We start from the raw sequence: 23,148 nt of genomic DNA, 5'->3' as shown, positions 1-23,148 counted from the left end.
TCCACGTAAAAGAGACACATAGAGTAGTTGCCACCCACACGACCTGAACCAGGGCCGGGGACAAACTGCAACTGAGGTACGTGCCCTTAGCGGAAACCGAACCTGGGACTCTCCAGTCCGCAGGCCAATGCTCTAACCGCTGAGCCAAACTGGCCAGGGCTGTAGCCAACTTTTAATGAAGTCAAATAGCAATGACTATAACCCTGACCTGACTCCTAATGTAGAGTGGCTCTGTAATCACAAAAGAAAAAATGATCCAATATAGGCTTTTGTTTTTTTAAAAATAAACCTTGAGGACAATTATGAATGACGTGTAGATGTTCTTATTCTTTAAGCTGACAGAAAGAATATTATTTACAATTCAAAAATTGTAGGAAAATAATTTTATCCAAAGGCACAAGTGGAACCCAGTGTATTTAACATTCTGACCCTGAGAGAACTCTGCAGCAGCTACTGAGCAGGAAGGGAACACTTCAGTGAGCCAGCCAATGCTGTTGCTATCCAAAAGGCCAGCCACATTGTCTTCTGCAGTAAGTACAATATATCTGGGGATCTGGCTTCTTGATAATATAGCCATCAGGCATCTTTTCTCCACAACTGCAGACTCCACTGAAGATAATAGAGAACCACTACATTTACAGCATGGGCAAAACAGCTCAGGCTTCCTTTAAATTAGCAAATTCCTGCATAATATTTAATACTACCCATTATCTTCTATGAGAAAAAGACATGATGAATTTGGATTACCAAGAGATTAAAACATAACTATCCATCTGGAAAGAGTTTTATATCATGAACAAAAGAAGAGTCATAGAGGAGGTATTTAACTATATTCAGAATTGTTTTCTGTGCCAACTAATTTCCAGTGCAGGTATGGTTTTTAAAGCAGTATACTCAGAGGGGCAATCTGGGGACTTCCTGTTTCAGAATAAAAAAGAATGTAAAAATGCACAAAAAATGGAAAAATGTCCTTGGGTGAGGATAAAAAAATAAAAATAAAAATGCAGACTCTCAGATCCCACCTCTCATGTACTAAGTCAAAATGTGGGATGGGGGAGGAGTGGGAATCTGCAAATTCAGTAGGTAATTCTGATGCACACTGAAGTTTGAGAACACTTTTTCAGTGTACATAGAATTTCAGAAGTAATTATCAGTGGGACCCATCACCAATTCCAGCACCATAGAATTACAATAAACGCTGAGAAAATAGAAAATATATGAAAATAAATAATCGGAGCTTAATTCTGAAAAATATAAATTTCACTAATGTCATGACATAAATTTCATTAGATTGAAAGAAAGCCAAACTATTAAAATCCATTTATTCTCTTATTTTACTGAAGTTTTTCTCTACTTCCACTGAATGAAAGCCAGCCTATGTCAGAGACTGTTAACAAAGTATTTATTTTTTTATTTTTAAACACTAAAAATTATTTTCATGTTCTTGATAATGAACATCATCAAGGTAAATGGTTAGCTGATTCTATGTTGTTACTGATCGTTCTTACTTGGTTTTGGGAGACCATACTGTGAAAACAAAAAGATTGTGGGAGAGAAGAGGTCCCTCCCATATACTGTATCATCTTATCTTTTTTTTTTTCCCCTTCCTTTTTCTATTTTTTTTATCCTTACTCCAGAACATTTTTGCATTTTTATCTTCAGATAGAGCGGGGACAGAGAGAGGGAAGAAAAGAGAGAAAGAAACATCAATGTGAAAGAGACACATCGACTGGTTGCCACCCACACAACCCCAACCAAGGCTGGGGACAAACTGCAACTGAGGTACGTGCCCTTAGCGGGGAACTGAACCTGGGTCTCTCTGGTCCACGGGCCGACGCTCTAACCTCTGAGCCAAACTGGCCAGGGCTGTATCATCTTATCTTGATGATATATGACAAATTCTTCTTTTCTTTATGATTTTAAAAAGTTATACTTCCATAATATCTTTCATCTAGGAAAATAAGGCTAACAAAATTTCTGTGAGCCAATAAATTACACAATCAAGTGGGAAAGAAGAATGAGAAGAGGAAATTATATGTAGAGCTAAAAAATAAAATAATCAGTCAAGATAAAAGGCTATTCAAATATTTCATACAGACAGCTCCCATATATAGTTATAAATTAAAGTAGATTAGCAAAATAAATAAATTAAAAAATAAGTTCCATAAAGTTCATTTAAAACAACAGATATACATACATATATATCTATATCTATATATATATAGGTCTATCTATCTATCTATCTATCTATCTATCTATCTAGATATAGTGACTCATTCCTTGAATAATTAATTTTTAAATGACAAAAATTCTTTAAAGCCATCAAAATAATATCTCACTTTTCATTAACAGATTTTAGAATAATACCACCTACTAAATATTTTAACTCCTTACACAGTGGAGATGCAAATTCTAAAATATACAATGAAATGCTTTTGAAGGACACTGAGCTCCCTCTGGTGAAGGCATAACAAGTTTATTAAGTAAGCACCACCTCTGGAATTATAATCCCCTCTGGCTTCTTCCACTGAGTTTATTGGTTCAATTTTCATAACTATGAGCATCATTAGGGCAATGCAGTAATTAAGAGTTGTTAGAAAGTGAATTCTCAAACTGCAGATTAGAAAATTAAACTATTTCCTGATTACATATTAATGGAGCACAACAATAGCAGTTGCCATAAGCTTGGAAGGCAACCAAGGGATAAATCTGTGTACTTAATTACCATAAACAATGGCTGCATAGAAATGAAGTTTTATGCACATTCCCTTCTGTAATATGTCTGATATCAGTACACACTTGACAATTCTTGTTCAATTATCTCTATTATTTAATGCGCTGTGAACGGCTCTGTGTAAATAAAATTAACCACCCCAATTACTTTGAATTCATCTAGGGACAACGTAATAAAAAATGTGAAGAATTCTGCATGCCTATTAATCTAAAACATTACAGAAGCTTTCCCATATTCTCTTGTCTATATGTATTTTTGTCTGTACTTATTTTACTGCTCTGCTAATTCAATTACATTTACCATTGGTAGTCAATTGAGTTTTTGTTATTTAATTAATCCTTATATAGAACCATAAACATGTTCATTATCTGATAATATCTACAGGGTCTCAAATAGTGAATAGTGCCTATTTAATAAGTAACTGAATTTATATCTTACTGAACATATAAGCCTATGTCTAATCATTAAAAACATTAAAAAATTATGCAGGCCAAATACATAATTACAACAGAGTTAAGAATGTTCAGAATGCAACTTTTTTTGGGGGGGGGGGAGAAATGAGAAAATACAGATGAAAGAAAACTAGAGAGAGATATACAGACTATGAGATAGTTACATGACCCTTAGAAGATTTTTAAGGCTTGACTTGTACTTTGAAGTTTGCACTTACTCAATACCTATGAGTCACAGCATCAAAATTCATTTATTTTTCTCACAGAATACACTAATTGTAGCATAGAAGGTACACTGTTACCATAACAAAATAATTCTGTCATTGTAATCATTTAATGTTGGTTATTATGAAGGGAAAATAAATCTATGAGACTGAAATAATATTACTCTCTACTCTGATCACACAAATGCCTTCTTTTTTAACCTTCTGCACATGCCTTTTTTCTTACTCATTCACAGAGCAAATCTTTTATGATCATATATAGTATTTCAGAAACATAAGCATAAAATGCACTGGGAATGTAATAATTTTAAGTATTTAAACTCTGATTATGAGACATGACACTGAACCAGTATGTATACCACTGAAGCACTGATTTTCTATAAGCTTTTCTAATGTACCGATAAACTACCCTTTTTTGAAATAGCTGAGATTACATTTTCCTATTGAAATAGATCAAGATCACATTTTTATTTTAACAGTAAAAGTAATGGACTTTAACAGAGAAAATGTACACATATATCCTGTGTCATAAATTATAAGTTGCTAATGTAAAATAATTATATTAATTTTGAAGTCAGTCACTTAAAACTTTAGTTTTATTTTTAACATATTTCAGAAAACTATCTTCAAGTATTCATCAGTAGCCTATCCTAGACTACAAAATACTGTCTGAAGGTTATAATGCTCAAGTTTCAGAACCTTATAAAGCTTAGCAAAGAGCTAAATGCTTCTTTTGAAGAGAACCTTATTTTTATCTCTGATTATTCCAAATGAGGATGTTTTGTAGCCTGATTTTCATGCATATTACATTGTGATGACCAGGACAGAGAAACAATGTGAAGAGGAACCTGAGTTTGTTGGGTCTCTAATGAGCCAAATGGGTTGGTTAAGTACCTTTTTTCATAAGTCGAATCAATACTGATCTGTTTCTTCTAAGTTACTAATTAAAAATCAAGAAATGGTGATAAAAGTGTCCAGAGAATTAGTAATAAGACTCTAGGAACAGCAGAAGTTCACTTTTAAGAATGCTGAGAGATGAAGCGGAGATCACGTCATGGGGTATCTGGAAGTTGAGTTCCAGAGCCATTAGTCTGGGTTTGACTCCTGGCTCTATCACTTGAGAACTGTTGAACTGGGCAAGTTCCTTCCTTCCCTGAGCCTCAGTTTCCTCAATGAAAAACATGTTTATTAATAGTTCCAGTTACTAATGGAACCTATCTCACAGGGCCATTGTGAGAAGGAAATGATGCATTTAAAACAGTTTCCATAGAGCCAGACATATACGTAATAAATATCGACTATCATTGTCATCTTTACAACTCAAAAATTTTATTTGTGGGCCCAGCTCTCTGCTTTAAAACTGCACTGTGTTCCTCAAATGATGAGGTAAAGAACCATTCCTCAGAATGTGTAGAAAAGTTACTTATTTTTAATTTTCATTTTCCCAAGGTATATTTAATATTTTTATTTTTTAAAATATGTTTTTACTGATTTTTTGGAGAGAGAGATAGAAACATCAACATGAGAGAGAAACACTGATCAGCTGCCTCCTGCCCAACCCCTACTGGGGTTCGAGACCACAACCCGGGCATGTGCCCTGACTGGGAATCAAACTGGGACCTCTTAGTCCATGGGACCATGCTCAATTGACAGAGACACACTGGCCGGGCTTTAGGGTTTTTAAATGTTCAGTTAGGTTTCTGTAGTAGATAGTACAAAAAGCTACAGAATTAGTATTTTTGGCCCAGAAACTTAGAAACTTATCATTTTTATCAGTGCTTAAAGGTTACAAAGTTGTAAGATGCAATTTTACTGTAATCCCCCTAATGTTTAATTTTGCATTCAAAATGTAGATAAAATATTGTCACTTAAAATAATCATTAGTTTAAATTCTACAGTTCTATACTAAGAAAGTTTGATAATCTTAAAATAAAAATAGATTGGGAATGAAAAATAAACACCACTGATTATAGTAAGATTATTTGTAGCACTTTAGTAAAAGGTCCCATCAGCATTTTTGCTATAAATTCTATTTTTTCAAGGGTTACAACAACATTGCTGGTAAAGATCCATTAGTGCCATACTTAATACAAAATGTCAGTTTAGAACACATATATGTTTCCAACTAACAAGTTTTGCTGTTGCCAAAGAAGTAACCATTATAAAGGTTAGGTGCTAGAAATGTAAAAATTCATCCTCTGCAACAATTATCAAACAAAAACAAAACAATAACAAACCAATTAAAAGCTGATGGATCAAACAATAAGTGCTGGCGAGGGAGTGGAGAAAAGGGGACTCTAGTACACTGCTGGTGGGAATGCAGACTGGTGCAGCCACTATGGAAAACACTATGGTGTTACCTCGAAAAATTAAAAGTTGAATTGCCATTTGACCCAGTGATCCCACTTCTACGAATATACCCTAAGAAGCCTGAACACCAATCAGAAAGAAGATATGTACCCCAATGTTCATAGCAGCACTATTTACAATAGCTAAGATCTGGAAACAGCCCAAGTGTCCATCAGTAGACGAATGGATAAAAAAGATGTGGTACATATACACAATAGAACACTATGCAGCTGTAAGAAAGAAAGATCTCTTATCCTTTGAGACGACATGAAGGGACCTGAAAGGTATTATCCTAAGCGAAATAAGCCAAGCAGAGAAAGTCAAATATCATATGATCTTACTTATTTGTGGAATATAATGAACATAACAGTCTGAAGAATAGGTAGTCCCAGAGACGTGGAAGTAGGGTACAAACTGAAAATCCCCAGAAGAGGGGGTGGGGGGGAAATAAACCACAGAACTTATATGCATGTACGCATAACCAATGAACATGGACAACAAAGCTGGGGATGGGACGGAGAGGGAGGGGAAGGAGGGTGTCAATGGAGGAAAAAGGAGAAACATCTGTAACAACAACAAAAAAAGCTGATGGAAAAAATTATCTAGTATTTGCATAGGATTTTATAGATTTCAGGTGGAATGGCAGTACACACACATACACACATACACACACACACACACACACACACAGTATTGTTATTTAGTATTCAGATGATCACTGATTTAGGATTACTCAATTTCAGAAATAAAAATCCCCACAGCTGCTTTGTCTCTGCCACTGATGCTATTCTGCCAAAAGGATGTTAGGATCCTTTGAGCCCTTCCTCCTCTACTGCCTTTTCATCCCTTGCACATTCCTCTCTTGTTGTCGGATATATCAAGCCTCTCTCTTACATTCCTTTGCTCCTTTCTTACTAGAGCTTTCTCCAACATACCAGGAAAAATGCCCAGCAGTCTAGGCCACCATCCAGGCTCCAACTACCTCCCTCTCAGGACGCTAGACCTTCGATGTCAAAGGGTCTCATGCTAAAAACCCAGAGCTGCTTAAGCTCTGGGAACCAAGGACTCAAATCCAGGACAACTTTTTGAATTATTTGACTTTGCTGGGGCTGTGGATGCTTTTAACAGTGCTTGTTTTGGAAAATGCATTCTCACTTCCACAAAATCAATTTCTAAGTATACTTCACAACTCATTTAAAATTTAGTGTAGTTCTCAAAGAGTTAGATAGAGAATTACCATATGACCCAGCAATTCCAACTCTAGGTATATACCCCACAGAACTACAAACATAGATTCAAAGAGATGCTTGTACACAAATGTTGATAGTAGCCAGAAGGTGAAAACCCAAGTGTCCCTCAATGGATAGATGAATACATAAATAAAATGTGGTATATTATTCACCCACAAAAAGAAATAAAGTAGTGGTACATGTTACAACATGGTTAAACCTTGAAAACACATTTGGGGAAAAGAAGTCAGACATGTAAGAGCAACGACTATTAGATTCCACTTACACGTTTCAGTTTAGGGTGATAAAAAACACTGGAAATGGTGGTGATTTACAACTATGAATACACTAAATGCTACTAAACGGTATACTTTAAAATGGTTAATTTAAGATATGTGAACTTTAAATCAATAAAAATTGTATATAGTCAACATCTACAAGTATATAAAAACTGACATAGCAGATAATATATATTTGTTCTGTAAAGAAGCTATGGTGGGAAAGCTATGGTGGACTGACTCAAGAGCTAGAAAACCTAAAAACTTGAGTTCAAGCTCTAATTCAACCATTACTAATTAGTCCATCTTAAATGAGCCATTTCTCCCATCTGAGCTTCAGTTTCCTTATAAAAAGAACATGGAACTATCTGCTCTATTTAATAGACTGAGAGTCAGAAAGTACATTGAAAACACTAATATACCAAAAAAAGGAACTACTATAATAAATGAAAAGTTGGAACTATTAACCACTACCCCCCCAAAAAAGAAAAGGATGAACATATGCTTTCCCTTTCTAACATCTTATTTTTTACTTCAGATACTAGCTAGGCTTAGGCACATCTTAGGAAACCATTATTCGCACTGGAGGAGGTTCAAGACAGTGCAGAGTGATTCTTGGAGCTTATCAAGTTGGAGAACCAGGTCATTTTAGCCTGAGTCTGCAGCAGCAAACCAAGTCTAGATAAGATTCTGTCTGGCAAAATAAGGAATATAAAGTCCTGGAAAGATTCTAGAATCAATTTATTCTCCAAAACTTTCAGATTATACATGATCTGTAGTTGGAATGCAGCCATTTCACGGCTTCATTAGTAATATGTGGAATGGGAAGAAGAACTTGAGTCTCTTTTGGTTAGAAACCTCAATAAATAAGCCTCTAAATATGAATGAAGAGAAGGAAACAATTTCTAGCTTTTTCTCTAGTGGCACAAGACTTCTTGTACAGCAACATCTATTTTATCTAATACAAAAAGGAAAGATGGTTCACTTGGAAGAATTTGTTTAAAAAAAATTGTTCTCCTTAAAATATTTAATGGCAATAATTTTAAACTGTATTACAGCCCCACTGGTGTGGCTTAATGGTTGAGGATCAACCCATGCACCAAGAGGTTGCCAGTTCGATTCCTGGTTGTGGGCTTGATCCCCAGTGGGGGACATGCAGGAGGTGACCAATCAATGTTCTCTCTCATCGATGTTTCTATCTTTCCCCCTCTCCCTTCCTCTCTCTTTAAAATCAATAAAGAAAAAATTATTAAAAATAAATAAATAGCCCAGCCAGTGTGGCTCAGTGGAATGAGCATCATCCCTTGGACTGAGAGGTCCCAGCTCAATTCCTGCTCAGGGCACATGCCCAGGTTGCAAGCTTGGTCCCCAGTTGGGGGCATGCAGGAGGAAGCTGATTGATGTTTCTCTCTCACATCAATGTTTCTATCTCTCTCTCCCTTCCTCTCTCTCTTAAAAAAAAATCAATAAAAACATATTAAAATAAATAAACAAAATATATAATAGAAACTATACTACCCAGTTTACCTTTTTTTATATAGTTAACACAACTAATATTTTCAAAATCCCTTAGAAATCAAACAAAAAATACAGATGTGAAACAATACATTGGTTTTTGGTACATATGTTGAATCCAAACAAATGTATATGCATAAGGCTGAGCATACAGGTAACTTGTTAGGGCAACGGTAAACGTGTTCTACGTAATCTGGTGTAGAAGGAAGGATCCTGTTTGATAGGGTTCTGGTGACTTGAATTCTAGTCTAAGGTTGGTCACTTACTGATCTATGTGATGTTGAGCTTCTCTTGTGCCTCTGTCTCCTCTATACAATGACAGGGTTAGGCAGTAGTTTTCAAGAAAATTATTAAAAGTTTTCTTGGTTTTAAATTTTAAGCAGCAGAACCTTCTCTATAAATGAACTCTGCCAAGAAGCCTGCTATTTCAAATATTTCAGAGCTATTCTGTTTGAAGTGAGGTAAGAAACTCAGAAGCCTGTCTTTCTGCTCCTTATTGTCTTGGCAGCCCCCAGGTGTCTCTGAAGAAGCTTTAGGACTTCACAGAACACAGTGTAAAACCCAACGGGCCAAATAAAGCCAAAGGTCTCCTTCTGTTCCAGTGTGTTCTGATTTCACTAGTGTAGGCATTTTCAAATGTCTCATATATCTTTTTTGGAGGAAATTTTTAATTATAAATACATTTCTGGCAAATAAAGAAGAAATATTTCAGAAAAAATTTCCAATCCTAATCTATGACTATTAATTTAGTAATCTATTTTACTAGTTTATCAATCTATTTTAATACTGCCATAAAATTAATATAATTTACTTTAAATTTTGTACGATTTTAATCTATTTCTCATTTTTACCCCTTTTGTAGGAGGAGCACTTTAAAGAAATATGTGTGTGTAAATACACATACTTTTTTCCCCAATAGCTTATTGTGTACTTATATTTATTCAATCACTATTGGCAATCAGCATCAAATACCAATCTACCCTCTGGTTAGGAGCTACTTACTGCTCTAACCCATTTTTACAAACCTTCCTATATGCCTTAATCCTTTCAAATGCAACTGTGACACAAAGTATTACAGACTTTTAAAAACCTGTTCTCTTGAAAAAAAAAATTGTGGAGCATCAGTAACCAGATAGTATTCTCAAATTTCAGTGATCTAGTCCATGGAGCCATCCCCTATGCATAGTGCTCTGTTTCATGCAGTACATGGCTTTAGCTGGCCAAATCTTTTTTTTCTCCAATAAATCAGTAGAACAGTAAAGATCTTACTTTTTTTTTTTTTTAAGCAGTGGCATATCAATGAGGCACAGATGTGTATTCCAACTCTGCATGGATGAGCACACTGTTCAATAGTGCTGGCTCACACGGTATCAGGGCGAGTTATCACTTCCCATGAAGGCACTCTTATCACCAGGGCCCAGAGAGGTGGCTGCAAATCGCAGCCTTTTTATTTTCAAGGCAGTTCTGCTGAACATTCAGGCTTCAAAGATTCACACTTCCAAAACTCTATAAGAGTTTGTGAACGCTCAATTTGCCAAAACTGTTTACAGTGTAATTGGGCACCGTACCTGTGTCCATGAGATAGCGGAGGCGCTTCTCCACCAGCGCGGCACGGGTGTCAATTTGCTTTTGCTCATTCTCTAGTGCTGCCAATTCTCCTACAACATACTGACTGGTGTCTTTGAACCCTTTCTGTTAACGAGAACAAACAGGAAGGGGAAAAAAAAATCACTTGTAAGTTGCATTTTCCCTTTCTACAAACACTTAGTAAAGCACTTACCTAGAGAACCAAATACACCCTTAGTATCACCCTTAGTACCAAAAAGCAATTCCCTGTGAACCAAAGAATTTTCATATGTATTACGTGTAGCAAAACTTTTGTGAATAAAAAAATCTCAACCGTTTAGTAATATATTTATAGTTTCACATCCAGATTTGCCAGATTTCAAAAGTTAACACTAAGTTATAAAAACTTCTCTTTACAGTTGAGTCAGAGTTATTTAAGCATGGACAAGGACACAGGACAATTTCCCCCTTAGTGAATGTCAAAATAAACACCAATGACACCTTTAATTCAAAACTGTAATATAGAAAACTGGACTTTTACTAAAGAATTGTTTCTTAAAGTATCTGTCCTGAAAAATCAGACAGATTTGTTCTTACAAAAAATATAAAATTAAAGAGAGCTTTTTTGTTTTCATAGTGGGTATACTATTGAAAATGATTCTAAAATGATAAAAACAGAAGTTTAGTTTCTAATATCTCCAGTCTTCCCTCCAGCCGGCTCCTATACTTTAATATGTCATTCTGTTGATGTATTACTAATTATCGTAGCTATGAATTCTAACTTGACAGGTGGTTTCAAACCTTGCCACATAGGCTCTAACGCAACCAGTAGGCTGATTAATTTTCCATTTAATCAAATTTGGATCTCAACTTGAAATTTTACTTTCTACAACCATTCATATTTAAAAAAATCATCCTTATAAGTTTTATTTGAAGTAGCAGTTCTATTATAAAGTACCCATATAGTCTTGTTTCTTATTTTCGTATTACAAATTTAAATCATTAGGGACAGGGTTACTATCAATGGCATAGTTACAAATTGATGGGTTATAGCTTCCTTTGGATTTGGAATACCTGTTTACCTTGTGACATTTATAAGGCTATGTTTTCTAAGTAGCTCAGAAATACTGAAGAACTACTTAAGTGATTACTCTCACCACCACCACCACCACCATCACCACCACCACCACCACCATCAGCACTTATAACATTATTTATTCAGAGAAATAAATATGAACAATCCTCTGCTGTCAAATCCCTTTCCTACCTAGAAGCATATTAATCTCTAAGAAGCCATGAGGGATTATCTTTCGGTACGCCTTAAACAAGAAACAAAAATCAAGAAATGTTATTTATGAGCATACTTTAGAATTCTCATGCTCAATAAACATGTCTAGCCATATGTATAAATTATATATTTTTAGAATGAGTAAATATTTGTACTCACACATTAGCTCAATTTATATTAGCTTATTGTTAACTTGATTGTGGTAGCTGGCAAACTTCAAGTTGAAATATTTTAAGAAATTATAAAACAATTTCTTGGGATAGTATGATCAAATAAGTCACTGTATTTTTTAAAGGTTCATACAAAATAGATATTATTCTTTCTTAATATGAAATATAACAGAACAATTATAAAAAAAGGAAATGCTAATGTTAACTTTAAAATCTGGAGTAATCTGGTGAATGGTTTTTGTACTTATCTGCCAGACAGCAGAATATTTTCAAAAGGAACTTTTGTTTTCTCATTCCATCCAGAGAGTTCGAACATAATGGTTTTCAAAGACAATATAAGTAATAAAGATATAAGAAAGCAAATGTGATAAGCAACACATAAAACTTCATTGCTTTTACTAATTAATTCAGTTAAAAACAGTAACAAAGTTTATAATCAGATTTATTTTGTGTAAATATATAGTATCGTCATGTATTCTGCAACTTAAAAATTATACCGAATAATTCATCGGGATATTTCGGTGAGCTATTATATGTAATGGGGTCTTAGTATAATAGCTTAAAAATGAGAAGTTTTTAAGGGCCTTAAAATGTAGTTTGTAACTCTGGGTGCACTTACCAAGTATTTTAAAACCCAACAAAGACTATTTTAACAGTAAAAGCAATAAAAACATTTATACAAACTGTAGATAATAAAAAAAAGTAGCACCATTAAAGAGAGCTATGCTTTCAGACAAAAATTCAAGTTAAAACTTGTTCTTCCTGCTTCTGTCCCACAGCTGTCCATCAAAAGCAGCTTTCTCCCTGCGGTCTATCAAATATTTCCCTCACAAATCAATTTTACACATGATCAGCCCATACCCCTACTGAGCTGAACCTCCCTGTTAATTAAGTGAAGAAATTACCATATATATTATATTAATGCAAACATCATTCAGCTAGTAATTCACGGCTGATCTGGATAATGGAAAGGTTGAACACCCATTAACCCAAGCCAACAAAATGGGTTGGCTGAGAAATTCTAGCAGGTCTCATGTGACTTTTCCCTCTAACTGCAGCTCTGCGGTATCTGCTATTGTAATAATTAAAATCCTCCCGGTAGATCAATACTGGAATCTCTTTATGGGAAGTGCCCTGATGGAAATGTCTCAAGGAAGCTGGGGCTGTGGAACTCTGAAAAATTCATTTTTTTTTATCTGACAATTATCACCACACTGCAGACTAATTCAACAGTGCACCCCTCTCACTCTGCTTTGAATGCACTGGAGATTGACATCTTAAAAAACCTAACATCTCATTTTAACAAATAAAGGCACTATTTCCACATACAGTTTGGAATTATCAGCAATCATGAAACCACACAAAAAATTAATATACATTAAGCACTTCATCTTCTGATGGCTTCCTCTGAGTTTCAGTTATCGCTGCCTTCTCCTCATTTCCTTTCTTTGTATCTTCCTGTATTGATCTCTGCCTTTTTATCTCTTAAAAAAAAAGGAAAGACATGTAAAATTATTATAAAGCTTGATATTTGTGTACTGAAATGTGAATTTACATTATCAGCTTTTAAACATATATATACAGCAAAATAATGTTAAATCATAAGATGGGAAAACATTTTAAAAAGTGTACCTACCTGGTCTATTCTCAACATATTGACTGAAAGACTGAAGTTGAGTTTTTCTGACTGTAGAATCCTTACTGAACACAACAGGATTTCTAAATCGTTCTGTTGCTTTTTGTAATCGCTCAGTCCGGAGATCTTCTGTGCCATTCTAAAAGTACAACAAACATGGTAAGAGAGTCCTGATATTATAAATATGAAATTGCACATTAGTAAAACAATTTTTACTGATTTAAGATAATGCCAATTTAGAAACTTTTTGAAAGAAAAAGGATTTTAAAGAGCTCTAAACAGCTCAACTGCAAGTTCTGTTACCTGTAACCAAAATCTTTGGGAGACATGGTTTAAATGGAGGCTCACTCTTACTAACTTTGATTCATCAGACACTGTGTTTTCTCCAGATGATATGTATCATTTAAAAGCCATGTTGCCTCTGTCTATTCCCCCTGCTATTCTGCCCCATCGGTTTGTACAGCCCCACAGACTTGTATGACAAGAAGAACTAGTTTCTAATTTTATGCCCATTGAGATAAACCACTAATGCTGGATGAAGGCTAAAAGGTAGGATTATAATACTACCCCCACTGAACTGCATTTCATCAGCTATAACTTTCCAAAGCCAGATTTGTAAGTAAGCCCTTTGCAGCTAAGGAAACTACAATTATCTTTTCTAGAGCTTCCTATGTTAATACTGGTAACAAATTCAAATGGTTCTATCAACAAGAAATATCCCAGAAGACTGAACCACCGCAGTGTGTGGAAGCTGCAGATACCGAGGTGCTGTGTAGCAAACAAATATTTCATTTTATACCTAATCTTTTATTATTTTTATTAAGTGTTTTGAAAGTAAATAGGGAAAGGCTAAGATGCATGACTAATAGCTAAGCCTGCTGAATGCTGAAACTGGTTATCAAAAGCTACCAAGACTTTGCCCTTCCTCTGCATTGAGACAATCGGTAATGAGGGAGTCCTCCAATGGCCTATTCTCTAGCCTCAAGGAGGCCTGGGATACAGAATCCTCAAGGGAAGGTAACAGTTTATCCTTTTCCACAAACACAGAATGCCTCATTTATAAACGTGTAAACTGCATTTTATTAAAAAAAATAATAAAACCCCAAATCAATGCTGAAAGCTTCAAGAGAACAGATGGACTCTATATGTTCTTTATAAGCACCATTTTAAAAATCTTAACTAAAAAGATCCATACAAAGACAAGCTGTTTAAAGCACACCTTTTGTTGGAATAACTTTAAAAATTACTACATGAGCTTACTGGAAAGCAAAACCAATTTAATATACTTAAATAATTAAACCTTAAGAATGAAAATACCTATATTTATTTTTTAAAGTTATATATTTATTAGTATCATGCTTATAATATGCTAGTTAGGTTTGTTTGTTTGTTTAGAAAAGTGTGGAGGGATTGAGCAAAAAGGAAAAAAAAAAGATAAAAACTCATGGGAACGAACAACAATGTAGTGATTGTGGGGAGAGGTTGGGTGGGGAGGTTAAAAGAGGGTATGGGGGGATAAATGGTGATGGAAAGAGACTTGACTTGGGGTGGTGAACAGACAATACACTGTACAGATAATGTGTTGTGGAATTGTGCACCTGAAACTTGTATAATTTTTTTAACCCATCACCGCAGTAAATTCAATAAAAAGGAAAAAAAAAATGTATGTATTCTACTGTTATCATAATAACTGCCCAAAAGTCTAAAACTCAAGTCTTTACCAAAATAAACATGGCTAAATTTTTGAGGCCTGGCAACATGTTAAAATATCAGTGCGATTAGCCAGCAAATCCCATCTTAAGAAACCTTTTTATGACTGGGTACTTCTGCCACTTTACAAATGTATTCCTTTAAACCCACTAATTCAGTTTGCCTTTTCAATCCATTGTATTATTCTTAGGCCAGCTTCATTCTGCATTAAATCCACTGCAGAAAGCTAAATTGAACGCAAAAAATCAGACCTGATCCAGGCTTCCTTTTGTTCAAAGATAGAGACCGAAAGTCCTCTAGTGCTACCACACACTTTCATCACCAATTTATAGAAACCGACAGTATAAGGAAAAAGCAATGAAAGTCATTGTTTTGGGACTTCAAAGCATCTCTGTGTCAGGGGAAGGAAATCCTTTCAGTCAGCAGGGCAGTCCCCATAGTCCGCAGGTGGGTGAAAAGTTATACAGGACTAGAAGTACCCTAAAGCTAGAAAAATATTAATCATACAGTGCAAAAAGGGGGAAAGGCTTGAATGGACATAATGTAAATAGTCTAAATAATAATACTATCACTATAATATGGCATTTTGGCTAAAATCCTAAAAGAAGTAAGATTCATATAGACACAAAACACATGCAAGTTCAAAAAATTTAAATTCTATTACATATCATCTTAAGATATTAATTAACATTAGTTTTAGTTTATCCAAACTAGTTAAAAGTTGAGGATGATAGAAAAAATGTGACAGAATTCTCTTAGCAAAATTCTTCTTAGAAAAATAAAAACATGTAGAAGTCAAGAATAGTTTCTACTTTTACCAACATTATCAACTTAGAGTAGATGAATAGTGATTACCATATTGATATTTAATTTATTGGCTATTTAATAAAAAGTCTTATATCTTAATCTTAATGTGAAGAATTGGTAAGAAATTGATTTTAGGATTAGAGAATGCTAGTGGAAATTAGAATACACAGATACTAAGTCAAATATTTTAAACAAGTAAGATTTACCTTAATGTCTTGCTCTGAGTTCTCAGTTATAGCTTTCTGAGAAGCACTGGAGAGTGAATTTGCCACCTGTGGCTGAACTTCTAGGAGCTTCTTCAGCTTCAAGTCCACCAACTTAGTGTTTTGTTCTGTTAAATATGCAAGCACTATGAATAACCGAGTAAGATGCATTTATATGTATAGGCTATCAATTTAAGGTACATCATAAAAATATTACTATATTAAAAAAAGAAAAAGGACATTTGGGTTGTGTAATACCATATCAGTGCAGACATATACAGAACTCTTTACATATATATGTATAACTACATACTATCTAACTATAGTATAACCGAGTAGTCATTACGTATGTTGGCTATATTCTTTTTAAAAATTGAGATATAACTGACATATATAACATTGTATAAATTTAAGGTATTGATTTGATACATTTATATATTGCAATATGATTACCACTGCAGCATTAGTTAATACCTCTACCATGTCACATAATTATCATTTCTTTTTTGTGGTGGGAAAAATTAAGATTTAGTCTCTCAGCATATATTGTTAGTGTATATATAAACACATATATGTATTTTCCCCCCAAATCAGTCCCTTTAAAGAATATAGTCAATACACCTAAAGACGATTCATTTACACTATAGTAAATAGCAGCTATATTTATCTGAAAACCTAAGTCTGTATTTGATGTATATATTTATATGATTAACTACTTAGGTTATATATAATAAAACCAGCTATTATGAAATAGATATTTTTAAAAGGTGATAAATTTGATTCTAAATTATATTTTAGAGTTTCAATTCTTCTAGTACATTAAATTTATATACTATAATACTAAAATAAATTCTTAATATGATCTCAAACAATCATGTATACACTGTTAGAATCCGATGTTTATCTGTGTACACATATACCCAGTATTGAAACGGTATATGTTTACAAATACCTTCTAATTAGAGGGCAGAAATACAATAATGATGATAAAATTTTGTAATGTATTAAACATGGATAGAAATTTAAGATAAATAAAATATGGCTATAACTTAAAAAAAAACTTCAAATTATTTTTAGCAAGTACATTAATTTTTAATAATAAAATAGAAATAAATAATTCTACTTAAACAAATTCACTCAAAGCAACTCTTTAATAAAATGGTTGTAAAAGATATGCCAACCATTTGGTGAATGATATTTTTCATAAAGATTAATAGGTTTTCTAATTATAAGACTCTTAATAAATGCTATTATCATTACTTTCATGCAAATTGGTCAGTTTATATTGCTAGGCTTCTCTTTTAAACAATATCTGATGAACTATGGTCAAATCAAGATAAAGATTAAACAATTTATTATTAAAACATTATGACATATATACATATTAAAAAATGAATTTTGGGGAAAATAAAGCAAGGATAAAAATCAGAATGTAAGCTACATGCTTCCAGATTCCAGTTTGCATTCTTATTTCTTATAACCATGAAATAAACTGTAGCCTGATTTAGAAAGTCTGTACTATGCACATGCCAACATTTATTGGCATTCTTGAGTTGTAAACAATATATTAGCTAACTTCAAAAAAAGAAAAACTGAGACGGGTTTTCTCTTTTGGCAAAAAGTAGGAAGAAAGTTTTTTAAAAGGACAAGAGTCAAGCCTATTACAACTAATAGTAATCAAACTTTAAAGTACCCCACAAAGTTACTATAACTAAAACTAGAAAATTCCCTTCATGTTACCTAAGCAATAGCTAATTTTTCCTGTCTTTATAATCTATTGTAAAATGAGGAAATATACATCACTTATTGACATTGGTTTTATACTTTCATAAATTGACTGCTAAGCCTTCAATTCTGTACTTATGAAGGTCATCAGCAATAAAGGGACATTAGTGGTTTCTGATAAAGCTGCTGGTGGGGGTGGTGAAAAGGTGGGTAAGCAACAACAAAAATCTTTTTCAAAAAGAAAAATCAAATTTTCCCAAGTTCTACAGTATTTAAAATAGGAAGAAATAAAAGACAGTCCTAATTTTGGGATAAACATTTAAATGTTTTCCTTTTATGTCAGCATTTCCTGGACTTGCACAATTATAAACAAACAACACCTACCTGGTAGAGCATAATTTAATATTAGACCATGAAGGAGCTACTGACAAAAGGGTATGGGTTTTATTAGGTACTCCCTATAGATAAGAAGACCCAGGTTGATTGTTTCTTGGAGAAATAACAGCATGGTTTCAAACAGAGGAAGAAACAAAACAGTTTAGCATTTCAGTAGCATGTCAGTGCTAAGAAGAAGACCTGCTCTCACTCCCTTTAGCTTTTTATAGGAAAATATAGATATTAAGGACCTCAGTTCCTTACCTTTAATTCTAGAAAGATAACTAAAGACTTTTTATTGCTATAAGAATTCAATTCAATAAGCATTTATGGAACCCCTCTGGTATACAAAGCTTTGTACTGTTACCTGCTGTTGACTTACAAAGGAAATGCATATGAAACATTCATCTATTAAACCATAAGCAAATATCTTTATATTTAAAAAAATAACCTAGAAGGTCAATTACCAATGTGCTTATCGGTATAGTATTTATTGATATAAGATATGTGATAAATAGCAGTCTACATAAGCAGTTTTCAAAGTGTCTTATTCTAATCAGATACGTATGTATAAATTATTAGTAGTAAAGCAAGCCAAAAATTTGCAAAATAATATCATAACTAAGACAATTGTAATCAAGTCAGAAAATCTGATTTACATTTGAAGAATTCCATAGGTACTATATCTATACCTTGTAACATTACACCAAAATATTTAGGTTAAGAAGGGAACCAATGATTGAATGCCTACAAATTGTATCATATAACATAAAATATAAAAGTGAATCCTAGCCCGGGCACAACCAATGAACGTATGAATGATTGGAACAACAAACTGATGTCTCTCTCTCTCTCTCTCTCTCTCTCTCTCTCAAATTAATATATAATTAAACAAAAAAAGTTTTTAAGTAAATCTTAGTAATAAGAGAACTCTAACTACAATTTGCTATTCCAATTTTATTGATAATTTTAACTAAATCTAAAACAAATAATAACAAAGTTGATGGAAGGTGGATTTAGTTAAATGATTCGTGAGGACATAAATGTAATAAAACGACAAAAAGAACTTATTATCACCATTAATGAGATAATAATAAAAATATAATGATAAAGTTTGCCATGCAGCAGGACACAAAATATTTATAATTTGAAATTACCGGGAGTATCAAGGTCATTTTCTAAGTTAGTAAGTTCATCTCCATCTCCTATAACAAAGCCTTCAGGAATCTCCTCGTTAGTATCTATCTCAATATTATCATTTTCATCTGTAGGAACATGTAGCAATAATGTTAGTATACTGCACAGTATCTGTTTTATATTATTTGTCCTAAACACTAAAGAAGGAAAACCAGTATTTTAGTTAGTTATTCAAATTCAAGTCTGACACAGATCAGCCAGTTACAAAATCAGTTTTAAGTCAGTCTTTCACTATTGGATTAACATTTATATCCTACATTCATATGTCAAAGATGAATTGTCACATCAAAGCAGATGCAAAGGTTTTGACAATTTGCCACACACTATTTCTGAGTCGCTGAGCTCACTGAGTTCCTATATTTTAAAAAGTATTCTATTAGTGATCACAAATAATGGCATACAGAAATAAAATTGGTTTGGTAACAGTCATCAAATAATATTTATATATTTCACATTTTCATCATTTATTAGATATAAATGTATAAAGAAACAAGTCATTCTTTAAAAGCTTGTAGCTATATTTAAATCATTTGTATGAAGATGAATGCTTTTGTGCTTTTAATGAAATATTATCATAAAAGCATTATGGATAAATTAAAAGACAAGATTAAGACTAGAATAGATAGTACTTTCATGCAAAGAAAGTTCAGAAACAAAACAGTACATCTTGGAAGAGTTCAAGCTGGAAAAAACTGTTATTATTCAAAGTTAAATGCATGGGAATGAGGAAGTCTTACACAATTTTTTTTACACTTAGTAAAGCTTTAGGTTACAATGAATTAATCAACTCTTTTTTACATTAAAGATTTCTATCGTATATTTTCCTCTTTAAATCCTAGTAATAAAAATTGATTAAGTTTTTGATATTTATTTATACATTTTAAAAGGCACAGCAATAATATGATTTGCATACTAGAGGTTAACTTTAAATTCTGCTATTGACAGGCAGTGTAACCTTTTGGAGAAGTATCTGTCTAGCTCTAGGAGTTGAAGAATATCCCTAATACTCTACAGTTTATTTTTTCAAATTGGGTAACTAATATTAATAATGAGGTATTTGAAAAACTATTACAATAGAGAAATTCCAAAATTCTACAGCTTTGGCTTAATCCTCAATATTTGTCATTTTCCTTGTATACTGTTGTGTTTGATTTTGGGCTTCCCAAGTAAATCCTTACTATAACATCAACACTAATAACAACAGTTTACATTTATTGAACACTTCTCACGAATTATGTAAGCCATTCAGAAGAACACAACAAAGAAAAAAAGGTTGAGAAATGCCCCCAGGGGAAAAACATTGCTAAATGCTTGTAAGACACGCATTATATTTGGCTACAATTATATTTAAGTACAATCACTTGAGAGACCTTTTCTAATTAACTGTGCTTAGCACAACTATTTGAATACATTCAAAAAAGTCAGCATGTTCATCTTCATTATCCTCAAAGATTCTTCTCTAAATAATTTTGGAGTAAATGTAAATTAATTAATAAATATCTTCTGAATGCTAAGTAACTGTTCAGAACACTTTCTCAAATTACTGTGTCAGAAATAGTTTACTATCAATGGTTTATACACTGGAGTACTTTGTTGCTGCCAACCAGTCTCTATTTATTATCACTGACCATAATTAATCTAGAAAGCATAAAATTCAACATTCATTTATTGATTCAAGAAACTTCTATTGTATACCACACCTGCAATTTACAACACATATTCAGGTGACTACAATACTATGTAGGGCAGGTAAGTGTTACGCAGTAAAAACTAGGTACAGAGCAAATTCTAAAGATGAAAAGATTGTTCTTTGCCAATAGTAGCAGGAATTTTTTTGTGTAAGTGCCAACCTTCAAATTGGGTCTTAAGAAATGTACAGGATTTTAAAAACATGAAATATAGGAAAGGTAAGTTTTAAAAAAATTAATATTGCTTTAACTGTGTTTCATGCAACAACCAAAATTCCTGCTGGTGTGGATAACCCACAGGCATGCATCTCCTAGACTCTAAGAGACCCCACAAGGCTTGCAAACAGGGCAGCAATGGGCAGTGGCAGTTCATTCCGGCAAGGCCCCTTGTCTCTGACTTCTTAGTGAGCCAAAGCAGCCTAGGCTCATTTCCCCAGCCCTTTCTTGTTTCACTGTCCCCAGCTTTAACAAACATCCTCTAAAATTCAAATAAATAAATGGTATGATTTATATCTTAAAAAATAAAATAAAAAGTACAATTGAGAGGGCATTACAGGCAGCAGGAAAAGGTATATTTTGTTCAAAGAATGGTGTATAAAACAATTAGCAATATAAGCATAAAGCTGTGTCTTTTAAAAATTAGAGTAGCTTCAATACTATTTCTATACTATCACTCGTTCTTACAATCTGATATGCCTTCTTATGTGAAAGAAAAAGTGGTGTAGGGTGTATCATCCATGTGACATCATCCTTCATGCAAGATTGCTGACCTACATGTTAGGAGTACAGAAAGGCTGGAGGCAGAAAATCCATGTTGAAGATTTAGAAGCCCTCAGGCAAGCAGTTTGGAGAGCCTAACCCAGGATAAAAGAATTGGGAAGTGGGTATGACATGATCTAAAAACCAACTGGACAGGAGTGGGTAGTTAGGGAAGGAATACTGAGGACAGGAAGGCTGTTCTCATGTCAATACTGACTCTCCAGCCTGTGACTAGAAAGATAGCATTGTTATGAAAAGAAATATTTAAATCTGGAAATGTGGTCAGATATGGGTACTTGCAGGTTCTGGAAATGTGTAGAAAACTGCACCTTCTTTCATTACCCACTTGTACAGTGCCAAGTTCCTGTTTGATGTTAAGCAGATACCATTCATTTTACTTCCCAGCTAAATGAAATCTCTATCTACACTACTACTCACCAGTAATGCTGAGTGGGTTACTCAATGTTTATATATGTATTGCTAACCTTAGATAAAAGGATTACTATTTGGGAGGGCAAGAGTAAAAATTGATCTCCTATAAAGCTCAGATCTTCTTAAGAATGGATTTCCATTTTCTTTCCATTCACTGACTTCAGTTTTACAATGAACCCTTGAATTCTTTTCAGCAGTTAACGTTACACATTTCTTAACACCTGTGGAAATACTCTAAATGCATTCTAGCAGAATTAAAGTGCGTGTGTGTCTGTGTGTATCTAAGATACTACATAATATATATCTACACCTACACCTATACCATACCAATACTGATATATTTAACTATCTTTATGGCTAACCACTGAAAACCTAGTATGAGTGTGGCAGAAAGTAAATTAGATTCATTACACAACAGAAGCTGATTTGCAGGTATGGCATGCATAATGTGTGTGGGACAAGGGAAAAGGAGATTGGATATGCGCCAGAGTGAAACAATGCATTCCAGTTGACACCGCACAGCAGTGTAAGCAAAGTGGGAATCCCAGTGACGTGACTAACAGCACAGCAATAAGGACAGTCTGGTAAAACTTACTGTTTACAAATAAATTAAATAAAAAACTAGAAAATCTAGTGTCAGTAAAAACAAATAAAAAATATCTGTACTTTTAAAAAAGAAACTGAGGGTGCGTATCATTAAAAACATTCAAAAAGCCCTGGCCGGTTTGGCTCAGCGGTTAGAACGTTGACCTGCGCTCCAGAGAGACCGGGTTTGGTTCCCGCTAAGGGCATGTACCTCAGTTGCGGTTTG

The 23,148-nt window shown here is 33.7% G+C and overlaps 1 protein-coding gene across 7 annotated transcripts in view; it reads right to left on the bottom strand.

Annotated features, from left to right (window-relative positions):
* EHBP1 (EH domain binding protein 1) overlaps positions 1 to 23,148 on the bottom strand; it is a 602,469-nt gene that overhangs the window by 37,348 nt on the left and 541,973 nt on the right. For 6 of the 7 annotated variants that reach the window (XM_036263545.1, XM_036263548.1, XM_036263550.1 and 3 more), the window contains 5 exons: positions 19,419 to 19,526; positions 16,165 to 16,289; positions 13,442 to 13,580; positions 13,183 to 13,289; positions 10,350 to 10,473 (listed from right to left, as the gene is read on the bottom strand). In XM_036263545.1, the coding sequence (XP_036119438.1) occupies positions 10,350 to 10,473; positions 13,183 to 13,289; positions 13,442 to 13,580; positions 16,165 to 16,289; positions 19,419 to 19,526 (603 nt within the window). The remainder of the gene's footprint in view (positions 1 to 10,349; positions 10,474 to 13,182; positions 13,290 to 13,441; positions 13,581 to 16,164; positions 16,290 to 19,418; positions 19,527 to 23,148) is intronic. The other variant, XM_036263551.1, reaches the window with a different exon arrangement.

This window comes from Molossus molossus, unplaced genomic scaffold, assembly GCF_014108415.1.
Source record: "Molossus molossus isolate mMolMol1 unplaced genomic scaffold, mMolMol1.p scaffold_m16_p_15, whole genome shotgun sequence".
NCBI lineage: Eukaryota > Metazoa > Chordata > Mammalia > Chiroptera > Molossidae > Molossus > Molossus molossus.
The sequence above is the reverse complement of the archived record's forward strand: the minus strand, read 5'-3'. Positions and strand labels throughout refer to the sequence as shown.